At 41.2% G+C, this 18,491-nt stretch overlaps 1 protein-coding gene across 4 annotated transcripts; it reads right to left on the reverse strand.

Annotated features, from left to right (window-relative positions):
• Positions 1-251: 251 nt before the first annotated feature.
• FBXO30 (F-box protein 30) lies at positions 252-17,617 on the reverse strand. 4 transcript variants are annotated; one of them, XM_054628909.2, is made up of 5 exons: positions 17,345-17,617; positions 16,087-16,277; positions 12,738-12,842; positions 4,011-6,108; positions 252-3,164 (listed from the first exon to the last, which is right to left on the reverse strand). In XM_054628909.2, the coding sequence occupies exons 4-5, from the start codon at positions 6,090-6,092 to the stop codon at positions 2,961-2,963; spliced, it is 2,286 nt and encodes a 761-aa protein (XP_054484884.1). In that variant the 5' UTR covers positions 6,093-6,108; positions 12,738-12,842; positions 16,087-16,277; positions 17,345-17,617; the 3' UTR covers positions 252-2,960. The 4 variants fall into 4 exon arrangements, with proteins under 4 accessions (XP_054484884.1, XP_054484885.1, XP_077031633.1 ...); XM_054628910.2 differs by lacking the exon at positions 16,087-16,277; XM_077175518.1 differs by lacking the exon at positions 12,738-12,842.
• Positions 17,618-18,491: the final 874 nt, after the last annotated feature.

Consider the following 18,491-nt stretch of genomic DNA (forward strand, 5'->3'; position numbering starts at 1 on the left):
CTGCATAATAGACCAAAGCAATAGAAATGGGCAGATAATCTGAAAATTAATGACCAATCTTCATACTGAAATGTGTATAAATATTAATAATTTCAAAATTATGCAATGTTTGAATGTTTGCAAATAGTTTCCCATATGTAACTTTAGTTTTGGAGTACTTACCGGAATCCTATAGGCAGACACTGAGCACCATGCTTGAACACCCAAAGGCTGGGGATGAGCTTTAAAGAAAATACACTCATACTAAAAGAGAAACTCCAAAAGTTTTATTAAGATTTCAACAGACATTGAAAAAAAACATTGCATAATGATTGAAAACATAACATCTTAAACAAAGTAGCAATGTGGTATCAAGTAAAAGAAAGACTGGAACAGCTGTCTATATATGCTGTACACAACATGTACCAGGAAAGGGATATGACATTTTTAAAATTCAAGGGCAAATGTGAACAGGTCACATTTTGATAGACTGACTATACACCATAGATGTTTTACAAACTGCATAGCAGTGTAAAAAAAAGTTTTATCCTAAGTATACTGTATTTCTGCATTTGGAGCAGTTTACAAGGCAGATATGTTGTTTACAACATTGATATTTTAATAGCTCTGGATTCTCATAAAAAATAAACTAATTTAACAAAAAAGCCTGTATCTACATTTGAAAATAAAAGTGCATGTATTGAGAAATAGTGTTATTTCTTAAAAAGAGTACTTTAAAAGTTCATTTTAATAGATCAACAACTGATGATACTTTAAATGCAGTTCTGCACTGTGCTACAAGCGAGGTTCTAACACCAGTTCCTCTAACTCCTCTCCAAAAGCACCAAGACATGTGCCTGCCTACTGTACTTATCAGGGCTCTGGAGAGTTACAAAGAATGCAGAGTACCAAAACCACCACATTGCTCACTAAAAAATACCAGTAACCCAAGACAGATGTTTTGAAGTAGATTTAGCCATAAATGCGAGCATTATCTCCTCAACTTTCAGGATCCTTCCAGTCACACAACTACTTTTAAACACTGGAGAGCAGCAGCAAGGAGCCATTAGAGCTGAAAGACAAGAACTGATGAAAGTCATCTCCTGCCTTGTACTGAAGAATCTGTGGGTAATGAGCATTTCAACGTATTCAAGGAACCAGGCTGGGGGTGTAAGATTCCTACCTAAAACCCAGTTGGTATAGTCAGATCTCTACTTGAATCTAGATTCTCCTTTCCAGATAACTGTGGTAACAGCTAAGAATTACTACAAATGTTGCTAACTTCTGTAGAGGGTTTACTCCTTTCTTCTCTTTACACAACAAAGAAGAGAAGTTGTGGAATGAGAACATGCAGTTTGAAGATCCAGGCAAAGCTTCTATTTGAGTTCTTATAATTTCAACTCATGGCACTGTTTTTTGGGGTTTTTTTCTGAGCACCTGTAGCACTCTGAACAGAAAAAAAGGCAGTGAATGTTTAGCTGGACTGAATCCAGAATGGGAAATGCAGAGATCCCAAAGCTGTGAACTGCAGCCAGATTAGCCATAAACAAGTGTCCGGTACAGAAATTGCAAGTAATAAATTTAGCCATTTTTGTAAACATCTCCTCCTTACTAATCTCTTTTTTTTTTCCTATAATGGAAATACACACTGTATTTCATTGTTTCGAGCTCTGGTCTGTTTCTGTTTTAGTTTTGTGGCACAGTTGCTAAGTGCAACAGGCTAGAGACACCGACAGTAATACAAACAAGTTGGAAAGTCAGTTCAAGTTATTAAAGTTTTGCTATACCAGGCCATTTTTCATAGCATGTATTCTCTGTTCACAAACACTTCGTAAGATCTTTCCTTATGGAAGACTGGAAGCAAATTGGAGTTATTGGTTTAACAAATGTGGATTAACATAACATTTCTGATATGCCTTATACAATTAACAAATTATGTCTCATCTTATGAAGATGATACATTTGCTATACATACCAGTAATTTAAAATGCTCCTTATAAAAGCAGCATTTTTATAGACAAATTAACAGAAAAGGAGACAATACATGTCACAATACCACAGAACAAGTAAAGCCCTTTCATTAGCTGCTCTATAAATTCATAACTGTTCATCACATACTTTGAGTTTCTGACTGCTCAAGCAATTTAACCCTCAGCCAACTGCAGGACAAGGAAAAATTTTCTGAACATTTGACATTGATATCATTGTAGGTGTGAGAGTAAAAACTAGTATTCCATGGTTTTAGCTCTAAAAGTTTTGCTCCCAGAAGTAAAACAACTTGTTAAGAGTTCAGAAGAAGAATAGCAATTGTTGACATGTCAAAACAAAGTTGTACTAAAAATTAAGCTGCTGTAAATCTGAGTTCACTTATATCATTCCTAAAAAAACCTTTCTTTTAAAAAAAAAGCTGATCCTAGATCACCTGTTAACTAGGAAGAGCATTAGAACACCAATTTAATGAGAAAATATGTGCTTAAAAGCTGTGTTTGAGACTTCTATTATAAAGTTTTGAATTCTTCCTTATCTTTCAAATATTTGGATTATAATTTGTTTAAAAAAAAAAAAAGACCAGACACTGAAGGTACAGGATTTGGACAGGACTTTTCTCTCACTACAATTCAGTGTTTCCTATCCAAATGTGGATACCATTTAGAGGCCATTTTTGAAATGTTATCAGTCAACAGCTACATGGGCACCAGTGAATCAGAAAACACACCTTAGCATTTTGTTCTTAAATTACATAAGTTAGATAAAACTACCCTGTCCAGCAAGTTCCGAATTTTTCAAACGTTAAGGCAACTTTCATTACTTTCCAGCTAAACAGTATTATAAAAAATAAATGTCACTTCAAACCTTATATACACAGTGACAGAGTAGATTTAGCTAGAAAGTATCTTTAGTACATTAATAAAGTGTCTCGTAATATTACCGAGGTTATATCAGGTGCTTGAGTGTATGTGCAATTGGAGTGGCTGCAGTACTTAAAGTACTGGCTTCAAAACGGAGCGCAGCGAGCGTCCCTCCTTGGTGAGCTCTCGCGTCACACACATGCATGGCAGCGGCACAGCCTCCTCTCTTCTCTCCACGGCGTTGTAGCTACACTTCTTCAAGTGGTCAGCCATGCTCACAATGTCAGCAAACTTCCACTCATTCACAGTACAAAAGGCTGTACTGAAGCGCCAGACCTAGGAAATAAGCTGCACTTAGGCTCACAGTGTTTCAAGATACCTGAACTCAGAGCAGGAAATCACATGCTTGTGCTATAGAACTTTCAGGTAACGTTAATAACTCATACTAAAAATCAACATGACAAAAATACACTATACAGAACTTAGTACTGTTTGTCCGAGGCTGATCCAGACTCCAAGACAACTCTGAACACTGGGAAGAAACAAAGGCAATATTTTTTGTGTCCACAAAAAATAGATACAATTGGAAGTTAAATTACAAGGTATTTTAAGACCAGCCACAATAGTTTGTTTCTTATCAACTTGTGCAACTCCAAATGAGTGCTGCAAATACTTTGCAGTTTAGAGTGGGGAGAATGGTAAAAACTGCATTACACAAAGGTCATCCAAAGGTTTTAAATTATTTCAATATTTAAGGCATTTGGTACCAAGGCAATAGATATGATCTCAACAGGCTTGAAAATAAAAATTGCTGTAAACACTACACAGGCAAGAAAAGCAAACTTTTGTAGGCAGCTTTCCCACTTCTATGAAATACTGATCTTAAAGCACATCATGAAGTAATCTTTCAACATCAACATTTTAAAATATTGGAAAAAACAGAAGCTAATTTACTTACATCCAGCACAAACTATACAGATGCTATTTCTATTTCTCCAAGTGTGGAAAAGACTGAGACAACCCGCAGCAATTTTCACTTTTTCTATACAACAATCTCTTTCTCAAAAGGTTATTACACCATAATGCAGTAGTAACAGATATAATATTAAGAAAAAAAAACAGAAACAGGACCAATATAATACTTTCCCTTTCACCTTCAAAATAAAAAAAATAGTAACTTACCTTTTCTTTTACCTGCCAAGAACTTCCTTCTGGGCACTTTCTCTTCTCCCAAAGCAGTATCACCATTCCACGTGCTTGAAGCAAGCTTCCACACACGTCTCTCATTAAACGTGACACTCTTGAAAGCTGACATAAACTAAAGCCATCTAGAAAACTAGCAATGTGCTGCAGCACCTCAAAAGGTAGACTACTCAGATGGTCGTTGTGTAGTCCAATTAAACAGCTTTTTGCTGGTTCTACTAATACTGTGGATATACAAGGCTGAACTCCAAATGACCTTAAATGGCGGTCATGAATAATTTTTGCCCCTTGTGTTGAAGGGCAAAACCTTCGTTGAGAATATGTGCACCCATAATATGCCAAAGGGCACCTCTGCTCCATCCAGCCATTGAGGCCAGCATGAATGTCTCCATGCACATTCTTAAAATGCGACGAAAATTCGTTCCTTCTAAACAACTGTCCACAAACAAATGTAAACATTGAACGCTGTTTTGTTTGGTATCTAGCCACATATTCCAATACCAAATCCAATCCAAGGGTCTGGAATGGACTTGGATTTGAGAGCTGTGGGTTGGCATGATCACATGCAGAAGCTGAAGCTATTTCCCCCACCATTGTATTTGTGGCCAATATAGCAGATGGGAGAGAAAACGTCTGGGTCCCAAAGTCAACGTGATACACATCGACAGCGCGACTTTCTGATATCCCCCTACCTCCGGGAGAATCTCCTAGGCAAAACAACAGAGCTGCAGTGATTAGATCAATTCCCTGAAGACCCATAGGATCTTCTGTTATCTCCAAATCTGATGTATCAACAGCTTTGTCTTCTTTGGGTGTTGACCAATAATGGTTAACAAGGAATCTGTACGATCGATGCCGTAAAAGTGAAAATGCATCTATGTTTCTCAATCTTTCTTGCTCCACTTGCCTCTCTAACATTTCTTCTTCATTAGCATTATGGGGAAGTAGCACATGATTAGCATTGCCATTAACTAAGTGATCAGCTGGTATTACTTCAACTTGTGCTGTTATAGGGCAGGAGCTGCAAGACTCTAATGCTTCATCATCATGAGATGCAGTACATTCACCATTTGCTACACTGGACGGTTTTGAGTTAGATACACCAAGATCTTCACTGTGGTCCAACACCTTTGAACATTCATTTTCTACATTTTCTACATGAAAACCATTACACAAAAGTGAGGAGTTACTGAGGTTTAGATTTAAGTCATGGTTTTGCACTACATCATAACAAATATCACAAGAACCATTTTGCTCCATTTGTGAATTTTGACTCAGGCTATCAAAGTTAATTCCCCCAACTGCTCCTACATTATCTTCATCTGGATTTTCAGAGTCAGACTTTTTATCCTGAATAATGCCACTAGAAGCTTGTTCTTTAATCTTGGGATCTTCTTTCATTTCATGTGGTGAAATGCAGAGGTTTGAACTTAACATACCAATGTCCCTTGTAGCAGTGTTCAGGATATCCAGAGCAGCAGCTAAACTTCTTGTTGTTTCTACAGTAGCTTGATAAAGTGCACCATAGGACTCTCCATCTACAGGCATCAAACAGTTGGTATGCACTGTATCGGGGGCACTTGATTTGACAGAGGTTTGCTCTCTGGATTCTGGTATTTGATCACCTGCTTTTGACATCATAGTTGCTACTTTAAGTGATTCTAATAACATGCGCTGGTCTTGAAGAGCTAAAGCCATATCTAGCTGCTCCACCTCATCGACATCTTTACTCAGGTTTTCATAAGATTTTCGGTCAGCATAACTGACTGGCCATCTATTCCACTCCATGGTACAACATACCACACTTGCAGGACAAACTTCTAGATGATCAGCAATTTTGTTTCGGGCTACTATGAAGGGACATCCAAAGCCACTATTCAAACAAGGCACTCTTTCAAGGGGACATAACATGCGGTGTTCCTCAGCTTTACATGAGTGAAAAACTGCTCCACAAACCAAGGGGCAGCCAATCAGATCACAGGAAATGCCCGGCTCTGGTCTGGTCATACAACGACGGCTGACACAGTTCACACAGTGTAAGTGCTGCTGATGTTCCTCCATGACTGTAAATCCAATTCTGAGTAAAGAGAAAGGAGACAAGAGCATATAATGTTAACTCAACATTGTTAATATTTACTAGCTACAATTTGCAGTTTTGCATGCTTGATCAGTAGACATTTTAAAAAAACAAGTATGTAACATCTTATTTCAAAGAACTAGTGCTTAAAAGTTAAGCTGAAAATTAAAAATACACATTTGTATCAGAGCCCAGAACATAGTCTATGCATTTATTTACTAAGTCTAATATATGCAGCTTCAGTAAAGATGTATAATCCTTCCCTGTGGAATAGCCCCTTTTCCCCACTCATTGCAAAAAGATCATTCCATGAAAAACAAAGCATGACCTTGGACTATATAGCCAACAACAATTATAAATGATACAATTGCACAGAGTACAGTGACAAAATAAAGGAAACCAGATTCATCATCATGTCCAATTCTCTAAATTAAACAGAGGCAACCTGTTCCCCAGGCTGCCTGTCACCTAAGCCGCGGACACCCTCTTCTTGCAGTTCTGTTTAAGGCAATCTGCAGCCTTCAGTGAGCATCTTAATTCCATGCCATGTCCCATTCTCTCCCCACTCCCTGCTTCTGACAGACTGCCGTCCTTTACAACAGCTCTTCACTCTTTTTCTTCATCTAAAGCCTATAGCCCCTCCCTTTATTTTCTAGAGTAGTTGTTGTACAAGGGTAGCAAATAATACTACATAATTACACTACATATTAAATAAGTCCTTTTATCTCTCTGCAAACATTTACATAAAACTTTAGTTGCCTACATGGTCCTATCTACATGTCCACTTCAACCCACAAAAGGTAATTTTTTAATGCATCCCATGGCCACCCTGATCACAATACCAGCAATTCAAAGTGTAAGGATAGCAACAACTCTGCATAACAAGGCCAAACAGCAATAAAAACCAAAATATATATATCTTGATGGTGCAATCTACAACAAGATATTGACACCAACAAAAAATTCAATTCTTAGTTGTGGGAAAATAAACAAAAAGAAAGAAAAAAAAAATAAGAGTAAACTTTGTGTCTTTGTATCATACTTTGAGAAAGTCTGGAACTGCTCTCCAGCTGGAGTGAAGGCCCACACAAGTTACCAAGCACTTCCCTATGCTCTTACAAACTCCCTCTCAGAAGTGATACCAGTAGGGATTAAAGTTCAGAGGTATCAGTGAATGACTTGTACAGAGCCAAATCTCAAAAATACATTGTTCATTCCATCTTTTCCTTACTCCTCTCCCTCTAACAATTTTCTTGAGAAATAAAATGCTCAAAGAATTTAAGATTAATAAAAATGGTTCCTTATTCTGCTAACAAGTACTCTCATGCATTGTCTTTAGACTAAACACTTCAGGTTTAATGCATTAAACCTTCTTAAATTAAAATTACTCTAAACTATAAAAGGAAAACTGCTTCCCTTGAAACTGAAGGCAAAAGGAAACAAAAGTGCCTTTTAGACACTCCACCTTAAATAATTTAAAGCATTTAAACAGAAATATATTTGACACCTCACTCACTTGTATTCTTTTATAATGCTTTGAAATTCATGCCAACTTTAAGTAGCAATCAGTCCTCAACCCCCCATGCTTCGTAATTTGGATAACTTAAATATTTTAGCCACCCACTCTCCTGAACACTTTTAACAAAAAGGCATATGTGCTACACTTAGCAGGCAAAACACAGCTGAATTTCCCCCACCATACCTTAGCGTTTATATAGAGTAACAGTAAGTTTCAAATAAATTGTCAAGTGTATCAGTTGCTGGACTCAGTGACTGACTTGTTCAACATTTTTGCAAACATCTCTGGTACACAATCTGCTTTTGACTTGCAAATTAAATCAGATAGCATCTACTACAAAGACATTAAACAGGTTCAGTAAAGAATGAAAAAATTATTTGACTTCTCTGAAGATAATTTTAGTTCTTCCAGCAAAGCCCGCTCTGAGTAATTTTGCCAAATACTGTAGCCTGTTGCTAGACCAAAGAAAATCTCAGAAATGTCTATCAATACTGAAACCAAACTACTTCTCCTCAAGTCAACAGGTGACCAGAGATCAAAAGGAAGCTCTCAGGTTATGTGTGTATTTTAAAGTGAATAAGACAAAATGGAAATAGCACTGAAAAAGACAATTGCTAGTTTATAATGCCAGGGCCTTTAGAGAGCCCAGCCCCTACTTCATCTATCTAAACAGAGTCCTGCTCCCACAAAGCTGGCCAGAAGTGAGCCCCTGGGAGAGCAGCCTGTGGGTGTGTTCAGGCAGGAGTACCAATGACTCTTAGGATGGGACAGTGTATTGCTAACTGGGCTCGGCTGCACAGGTCTCACCTGCCCATGAGGGCACCCGAGATGAACTCTGCCTCATTGTGGGGGTTATGGATGCTCTCACCCTATTGAGAAGCTTCACCATCCACTTGACAGTACTCCAGGCGAAAAGAGGGCACTCGTGTCATGAGCTGCCAATGCCCTTTCCCACGGGGTGGAAAAGCTGGGTACAGTCTGACAGCAGCCCAGGGGTAATGCTGTCAAGACTCACAGGACACCCACAAGAGCAGGTGTGTTCCTCCACAGCAGCAAGGGGCTGCCCTGGGTGCTGCTGCCGCATGGCTCCATGCTGGGCACATCCCGGCGTGTGGAGCAGGAGAGGACACACGTCCTTTCCAGAGCCTCATGGCTGCCTGTAGCCCATTCCATACTGACTGTGACACTTCAGTGGGAATTTCACATCAACACCATCAGATCATGTCAAGATGTGTCGCATGACAGCAATCTGGGCCATAATTTTACAAATTTTGGGCAAGGCAGATGATCCACCTTCACTCAACCCAGAAAGGGGACATATGTGAATTATGTTGGAAAAACAGCACACACTGCAAAGCCAGCACTATTCTACTGCTTCTAAGCCAAAGCTGGCCCACATGCAGCAGCTCAGAACAGTCAAACTGAGCTGGTGTTTGCCTGCACCGTTTCTGGAGACATACCCTAAATTAGTCAACCATCATTAAATAGTATCTTTAAATAGCCTGAGCTTACACAGAACATTCTATTAAGACAGAAAAACATCCTCCTCCCCAGCACACTATCTTGGTCTTTACAAGTCAGATTGTGAAACTTGAGTTGCACAATGATACTGGCTTTTCTCAGGCTCCTGAACTCCTTTCACTCATAAGCTAATATTCATCAAAACTTAACTATTTCATATAAGCAAATGACCTTTCAAAGCAAGAAGGAAACAAAATCTGGTGAAAACATCAAATATCACTAACAGACAGTGTGTGAAAGCCAAAGCTGACACTAAAATCCAAGTCCTATCAATAGCTAGATGCTAATTTGTTCTATTACAGATGCTTCAGATTAGTTTTATCAAGAAACAGTTATGCACAAAATCGATTAAATAGCTGAAGTAACTTATTCTCTCAGTTTCTATACATAAGACTTTTACTGGTCACTAGTATCAAGAAGCGTGATATTAATTGCCATTTATCTTAAAATTCAAATCCTTTGGCTCATATTCTAAACATATAATTTAAAATATCTTCAGACATCAGTAGACCATCAGCAGAACATTCACTAAAATTCTGTGTTCTGCTTACAAGCCTTAACTCCTAAGTACCTCCTGCAAAACTTCAATTTAGTCAGAATGTTGCATTTTATTTATAAGTTACTACGAAGTCTCTTTAAATATATTAAATGTCCTTTTATGCTATTATTCATTTCATCATTTTTAATTTTAATACTTGAGCTTCAAACTCAACAGCTGTTTTGGGCAGTCATGAGTTCCTGGACTGCTTGAACTACTTTAGACTTCTGATATAATTCGATTCTTAAATTGCAAATTAAGTCCAAAGGAAAAAAAAACAAATGACCCTATCAAACTGGTAAAATAAATAGATAAGACCTCAAGAATTAGCACATTGATTAATCAGCAAATGGCCATGACTCACTCTATTTTGTAAGCTAACTTTGTAAATCGCAGAACTTAGCACCTCTTTCATTCATAGATTAAGAGCATTCACATATGAATAATTTCCCATTAAAGAACCAGGACCAATATATCATTAGTACTATACTGAGAACAAGAACCACCCTCTTCCCAAATACTGCTTTGTAAAGAAAAGACCTGTTGGGTAAAGGGGAGATAAAGAAAATAAATTCTCGCTGGAGGTAACAAGTCCTTTTATTTCCTTTAATACAGCAAATTGAAAGGGCTAACAAAGAATGTCATTGCTGACATAAAGAAAAATACCTGTTGTTAAAACACCAATAATATTGACAGAGTTTATATCCCACTGTGTTCCTTGTCACAATATGGTCAGAAGACTGTCAGATCAATGACTACAGCAAGAACAAACAGCTGTCCTTTTCTGATAGTGTAGTGTCAGCAACCAGCTTCAGTTCCTTCAGTTCAGGGTGCTGAAGTACATACACTTGACTGTTACTAGCAGAGAAACCTAAAAATACATCCCGTTCCAGTGAGGTGACCACTGCTCTCAGAATTTGTGCCATCACTTGATGTTATTTTACATACTATACAGTCAGCTGACTAAATCAGCCAGAACATGCTTTGAAAATCTATCATAATTAAAAGGATTAAAATTCCAGCTGCTACAGCCACGTGATTTCCAGTTGCTGTTGTAACACAAACATTAAAATAGCATAATAAGGGTTTCAGACACGCACAATGCTTCAGCTGCAAGTGTGAGCTGTCACTTTCTTTTATACCACAAAAACTTAGTAATACTTAGTATTATCAAACCCAAAGCCTGCTTGCTCACTCACTCCTATATGAATACTTTGGGGCCAATAAGACAGGAAATCACAGCAACCATTACTGCTATTGAAGCCCTCCATTACACAGCCCCCTATTATTCATCAAACCTATAAAGCTCAACTACTTTTAGACTCTTCTATCAAATTCAACTGAATAGACCAACAGGTTCTTAAATTACTGCTTCAAGGAAGTAGAAGACTGGAGACACACAAGCTGTACTACAGGTTTAAACTCCCAGGAGCATCCAAATCCACCCACAATCAAATACATGCAAACCATACTAAAAAATTCCCTTTTGTTTTGGACACTGCAGAAGTGATGCCTTAAGTTTTAGCTTTTATATTTTTCATATCCTGTACTGCATTAGTGTATAACTCTGAACTCCACACAGAGTGTTAGTCAGTCCTCATCACAGTTTGTCCTGAGAAAACAATCCTTCCAGGCCTGAGAACCAAGGTGATCATCACAGCCTCAGGCCCATAAAGTATAAACAAAAGTAAATTGGGGGGGAGCAAGCTGGGGGAGTGTGGCTTCATTACCTGAAGCTGTAACTGGACAATTAACCCGTGATATGCAAATAGACTACACTTGTATCTGCCCAAAAAACTCATGACTGTCATCCATCTTAGGTACAGCCTCTGTGAGGCTCCTGCACGGCCCAAGGTGTATCTGTTGAAAGCCTTTAATAAATGCTCACTTTATTCTCTAACTCTATCTAGCCTCTGTTCAAGGCAGCCAGTCAAAGGCATCAGAAGAGACAGCTGTATATCTTCCATCTTTTTCCCAGGTTTCTGTTAGGAGCTTCTCTTTCAGATGCTGAACTTAAATTCTCAATCTTACACAATACTAATTACCACCCCCTACCCCTAAGTTCATCAGGACAGCCCTGATTTCTGTTACAACAAGGTAGACCAGGGAAGCTAAAACTATATTCAAAACAGTTGGATGGATGAGTGTTCATTGCATTCTCAAACATAAATTCATCCACAACAAAGACAAGAGCATCTTCCCTGGCTGGTAGTGACTGCGCATACTGAACGTACTAGAACGAGTTTACATTAATTTATTGTTAATCACTGAAAACATGAAAAGAGCTCCTATTACTAAAGCCCAAACTACTATCTAAGCAGGATGCTACTTCAACCATTACTATCATAGTCTACAGCTATTATTATGTATTACACAAAAGAGACAGAAAAAGGTTACACTAAAACATGGCTTTCTACTGCAAGAAAAAAACCCTCAGGGGGACACATACTTCTGGAAAGATTCTAGTTTTATCAGTGGTCTAACATCGAAGGAATATATACTAGCTGCTTCTTTAAGCATAAATCAAAGTTACCTATCCACCTCACAAACAAACCAGACCAAAAAAAGAGAAATCTCTAACTACAGCAGAAACAATGAGCACTAGAATTATAGGGAATTGCAACCTTTTTTATGCCAACCTTATAAAGAAGACTTTTCCCTGTCTGCCCCTGCCCCAAATATCCTCTCTTCCTAGTGGCAAACCAGCTTCCTACCATTCAGAGAATACAGAGAAGTGGACCCTCCACTGACGCCCTACCTGTCGGCTTTGTTACGTTATTTTAGAATAGAAGCTCTAATGAAATGATAGAACACTTTCTTCTATCCTTGTTAAACTCAGCTAAAAGAGTGCTAAAAATCAAAAGCAAAGCTACTAGGCTTTTCTTTAGAGTACTTTTGTGACAGATCTGCCATGCATTCTCGCTTCCTTGACAGATTTCCCTGAGAAGAAACCCAAAGACCTCAATGTGCCTTTGGGCACACATGGACACAGGACAACTGCACGAGGAACAGCTACACTTCCTGCATGGCTCAGGCACAAAAGCACTCTACCTGTTGAGATGGTGACAGGGCAGAATCACCTAGAGAGCCAGTAGATTTCATGTGTAAAGCACTTCTGAACTTGAACACAGAGTGACTCCTCGATTGCTGCAGATTCTGCAAGAAATGAGATCAGAAGTAAGGTTTCATTTCAGGTGTAGACATTACTTTATGTATGTACAATCCCCTGAAAAGGTATGCGCTTACACTGTCTGGGGCTACAAACACTTAAATTTTTTGTAGATTTTATGAGAATATAAACAAGTTTTTAATAGACTTCCCAAGTACAACCTAAGTTCTGTCATTTTAGCTTATTGCTAGCTGTTAGTCACACTGGATGGTAACCTAATTATATTTAAGGCTGTAAGAGATTATTAAAAGTTATTATTCTGAGCTACTCCACTTAATTCACTGCTCTGATCATTTCAGGAAGAAAAACCCCAAACTCATATGAAAGACTGCAACAGCTAGAGAACTAAAAGAAATAAATAAAGTTAGATTCTTTTACAAACTGCATTTTAGTCTAGTTAAAATTTGTCCATCTTCAGTCTTCATACATGGGAACTTATTGAGCAAGTTGCTTACTATTAAAAAGGTTTTTAATGTAACAAGATGCTTCTTCCATTCCTTCATTCCCAAGGATTACCACTAAAACTTGAGAGAGGTGAAACCGAGGTGATATGCCCAAAGGAACAATGATATTCTTATCCCAATACCAACTCACAAATCCTCCAGAAAAGCAGGAAAGAAAACAAGCCATTTCTCAGTAACCAGAAACAGAACTACTGGAAAAAATAATGCATTCTGTATTACAGTAGGTAGTTTTAACCATCCAAAAGAAACCAAAAATAAATCCTTCTTACGTAAGATTTTAATTCATACATGCTGCTGCCGAAGAATTCCTGACCTCTGCATACTTAGAGAAATCAGGCCAAACATCTCATTATTGTACTGTTTCAGGTCTTACTACACAAGTTTAACCAGGTCCCATAGCAAAATGAGAAAACAACTCTAAGTAAATAGACTATGAAAGCAAGTTCTCTCCAACATCCTACACTGAAGTGCAATGTCATGTATTCTGTCCATATTATGTTTTCTGTTAAAAATATACCCTTGGTTGTAGACAATGGCCTGACTAATATGTAGCAAAACAAACAGTACACAAAAAAATTTAACAGACATACTCACAAGGATACCTTATCAGATTACACTGAAGTAGAAATGATGGGAGTTTGTCTCAAAATATTTTGAAGAATTTGAAGTAAAACAAAAATATTCAATATTATAAGACAAAGTTTTAATAACTTTATTCTATTTTCGGGTATTTCTTATCAAATGAAAGACACTTTTTTCAGCAACTGTTAGGCTTTTCCTCCTTCCAAGCTGCTTGGTTTAAAAACCAACAAAACAGTAAAAAAAAAAGATAGTTTTAAATAAAACCATTGTCTAAACCAAACCTCACCTATCTCAAACAGCTGATGACAGAAAGCTGGGAATATATCTCATAGTCAGCATGTCATGCCAGCTCTTTCAATATGTTTCTAACATGAATGAAGAACTGGAAAACACAAACATCTTCACTACAAGTTCATACAGGGTTTTAGGACATCTGATTATTCATCAATTTGTTATCTCTAATATCATTTAGACCACCTTTTCCAAATGTCAACAGGCTTGATGCTATTTCTTTTTGCCCAAGGACTCCAGCTGAACGATCCTATCCAAACACATTCCTTATCTGGTGACAACAGTGACTCAGACAAAACAAGGTTTTGTAAGAGCATTAAAGCTTTGCCAATAAAGCACACTCCTATAAAGATCCTATTTGCAATGAATCTATCACACCAGCAAATTTCTCTGTCAAACAGGACTTCTGGAAAACTACAGTTTGTACTAGAGACGTTCCTAAATAGACAAATAAAAGCCTGAACTTCAACAAAACACCACCCACCTTCCAGCATCTCTGCAGCAAAGTCTGAACCAGGTATCATACTCAGCCTGAACCACTACCTAAAGTTTTACACGAACAGCTGTAATTATATCAGAAGCTTATCTCACCATGCCTCTCATTCTCAAGTCTTAAGTTTAGACCTATCATTTTTTCATTGTGATCTCACATTAAGAGCTCAGATCAATGTTAGACATTTGGTAAGAAACAGCACAATCTACTCAACTGGATGTCGCATTGACTGTAAGGGTTTGCAGGGTCCTGAAGCTTCAAACAGCATTAAAAGATTACTAAAAGATTATAGTAAGACACCAAGTGTCGCATCAGAAACTATTAAAAACAGTAGCTTGCAAAGTAAGTCAGAATCTAGAGCTCCCCTGCCATTTTAACTCTCTTGGCCTGTTTCAGACCAGTTTATATTACAAGACTCTTCAGTCTTTTTCCTTCATTCAATATTGAGACTAGACAGTGCCCTGACACTTAGGACCTTACACAGATTTCTCTGTAACTATCGATAATGTAAATATTCATTTCTTTGTGGTCTGTTCAGTAATACTTACCTCCCCTTATACAATCTAACCATCTCACCAGTAGATACATTATCTTTATTCTCATTATGCAGATAAGGAAACTGAAGGGAAATTGTCACCAGTACAATGATGACTATACGTGATTCCCTGCTCCCATCTTTATTCCACTGGATCTCATTGCCAGAGGCAAACAGCATTTGCCTCCTTTTAGACAGAGCCCACCAATGAAATAGGTCTATGGATATGAGGAAAATTTTGCTCCTTTTAGCTCAATTGGACTGAAGGCAAACCAGGGGTTTCTTACACAGCTGAAACCTGCAGCAGCCACAGGAACTCATCTGAAGACTAATAACCATATGCTTTCTTCTTCACAAAGTTGTAGACTACACCCTCTGCTGTAGACACTCCTCACGACCTAAAAACCTGGCTGTACAAAAACAAGCAGAAATCTTGTCCAGAAGCTTTCCAACCAGATATTGCTTGTTAAACACAACACTTATTTTGCCCATTAGACTTCTAACTTTGAAGTAGGAAGCAAGGGAAATATAACCCGAATTTAAGAAGTTAATTGCGTAAATGCAGAATTTAGTGCAAAAGAAAGAATATTCAGGCAGCAGAGTAAAAACACTGCTTTTGCATAGCTTTTACCCATTCTGCTGGGATTCTCCTGTTCTCTAACACCTTCCAACTTTGGAAGCAAATGAGAGAAGAGACCCCACAAAAAGTCTCAGCTTGCAATACAATCCCAATTCACTCTCTCTAATCTATTTCTTCTCTCGATGCAATTTGACCACTATGGAGAAATTCCACATAGATATTTACATGCATACAGAGTAAAGCTGCCAGTGCATTTTTCAGTATTCCAGGTACTTGACTTGCTTACCAACAAAGTCCTTCTAATATTTTCTGTACTTCTGGGAGAAGGGTGCAGGGGGGAAGGCCATAGATAACTGACATCCTCCTCAAACCGGATGCGTGCACCTTAACCCCCCAAACCACAGCACCAGTTAAGGTGTATCACATCAACGTGAAGCAGAAGGCAGCAGGTGAAGGACTTAACCATCCACACCAATTCTAGAGAAAGCAGAGGAGATATCTTGTCTTAAGTGCTAGCACAAGCAAGGTGAGGCTGTTACTTCAGGGGCACTGGGTTTGGACTAGTATGTTAACAAACACTTCTCTGGCATTATTAACAACACAATCGGCAAAAGGGAAACAAGGATTATGAAAAGCTTCTCAGCCAAATCCAGTAGAGTTTTACAGAACAAAAGAAAGCCACCTCTCAGCCCACGGGTTATTTCCCTTAAGAATTTGGAAGACCTGCTGCGAACAACAGCGACGCTAGAACTTTTGGAAGTGAGGCCACACAACCGTTCCAAGACGCGAGCCGTTCAACAAGCCGCTGTCATCTCCCTGTATGCTTCTGATGGCCGACCCGTGGGGTTACAGGAGTACAACCACATAACCCCCGTTACCTTCTTCAAGGAGGGAAACAAAGGCTCCACCGCACGTCAAAAAACTGCCATTAAAGAAAGGGATCGAGAGAAGAGAGAAAACACCACCTCTTGCACGTTCTGAGCACATCTACTCGAAATAACACACACACGGGGGATTAGACAGGGATTTCAGCAATACCTCTGGACTATTTGCTCTCTTCTCCCTCCTTTCACGCCGAAAGGCGACTCTCCGACTGCGGTCTCACAGCCCCAGGCAGACCCCGGCCCTACGCCTTCCCCACGTGCAATCGCGACACCCCGACAGCGCTGGCAGCACTGCGGGGTCAGAGGGAGCGGCCGCGGCACAGCTCGGTCCGCCGCCACCCGTGGGCCCGGCGGCAGCGGCCACTCTACACGGCCCGGCCCGGCCCGGCCGGCACAGAGCCGGCGCTCCGGGCCCCGCGGGGCAGGGGGGCGCGAGGAGGAGGCGACGCCGGCGGAGCCGCACACGGAGCCCCTCGCGGCCTCTGCCAACGGCGACCTGTCAGGGCTGGCGGTGGGGAGGCGCCCCCGGGCGCTCGGGCCCCCGCCGGGCCGCCATTTGTTTACCGCCCGGCTGCCGGGCAGCGGGCGCGGCCCCAGGCGGGCGCAGGGCCCGGCTCTCCCCGCCACTCGCGGACAGCAGCAGCAGCAGCAGCGGCTCACCCGTCCCCGTCGCTCCGCAGGCAGGCGAGCAGGCGCGGGAGCCTGCGCTGCGCCTCGCGCTTTCCCCCCGCCGGGCTCCGGCCGCCGCCGCACTCGCTCCGCTTCTCTTCTCTTCTCTTCTTGCTTCGCTTCGCTTCGCTCCGCCTCTCCCGGCCCGGCCTCGCCGCCTGCGGGGCTCCCGGCGCGGCCCCGCTCCGGCCGCGCCCCCGCCGGCCGCGCGCGCGAGTGCCAGGGACAGGGAGCGCGCGGGGCGGGGCGGGGCCGCTGGGGGCGGGGCCGAGGCCCGGGAGCGCGCGCGCCGGCGCGGCCCCGTTCGCCCTCGGAGGAGGGGGCAGGGTGCCCGGATATCGCGCGCGCGCTCTCCCCTTCCCCCCGCGCGCGTGCGCGGAGGCGGCCGCGGCCGGGAGCGGCGTGAGGGGCCGGGAGCGGCGTGAGGGATCGGGAGCGCGCCGCCGCCCCGGGGCTGTGGGTCCGGCCCGGCCTCGCCAGGAGCCCCTGCCCCGCCCTGCCCTGCCCCGCCCCTGGAGTCACTGCCCCGGCAGCTCTCCCGGGCCCTCCTGTGCAGGCGGTGGCGCAGGGTGAGGGCACGGCCAGCACGGCTGCTGCCTTGAGTCCAGACAGCCCCTCTCCGCTCTCCTGGGGCCAGATCACCAGCCTTGGTTCCAGCGTAGATCCACCACCACCACCACAATCCATCCCGTTAACCAAAGTCACCTTTTCGGGGCCTCTGCAGGCACTGGGCCTTGCTAAAGTTGTCACTTCAACAAAATCTTTCCTGGCAGCCATCAGTAACACTGCAGTATGCCTTTCAGTGTTACCGACAGTGCTTCTCTAACACCTTTCTTGGAGTGTGTTAGACTTCTGGTCCAGAACTTTATTCCCAGAAACTTGGCCATGCACCCACAGGTGCTGATTACTGAGCCTTCCTTGGCAGGTCCTGCCCTTCGGCCTATGGAAGCCAGTCCTTTAAGAGGCTGTAGCTAGGTAGGAATTATACGGAGTGTTATCCCTGTGAGGGTTCTGATTCCTCTTATGCATGCCATGTTTTAAGGGGCTGCAGTGTGTCTTAAGAGTCATGAGGAAAAAAAAAAGCAGTTTAATTTGGACCATACCCTTTTTTCAGAGGGAGAATATTAAATGTACAGCT

The sequence above is a fragment of the Agelaius phoeniceus genome, chromosome 3, assembly GCF_051311805.1.
Source record: "Agelaius phoeniceus isolate bAgePho1 chromosome 3, bAgePho1.hap1, whole genome shotgun sequence".
NCBI lineage: Eukaryota > Metazoa > Chordata > Aves > Passeriformes > Icteridae > Agelaius > Agelaius phoeniceus.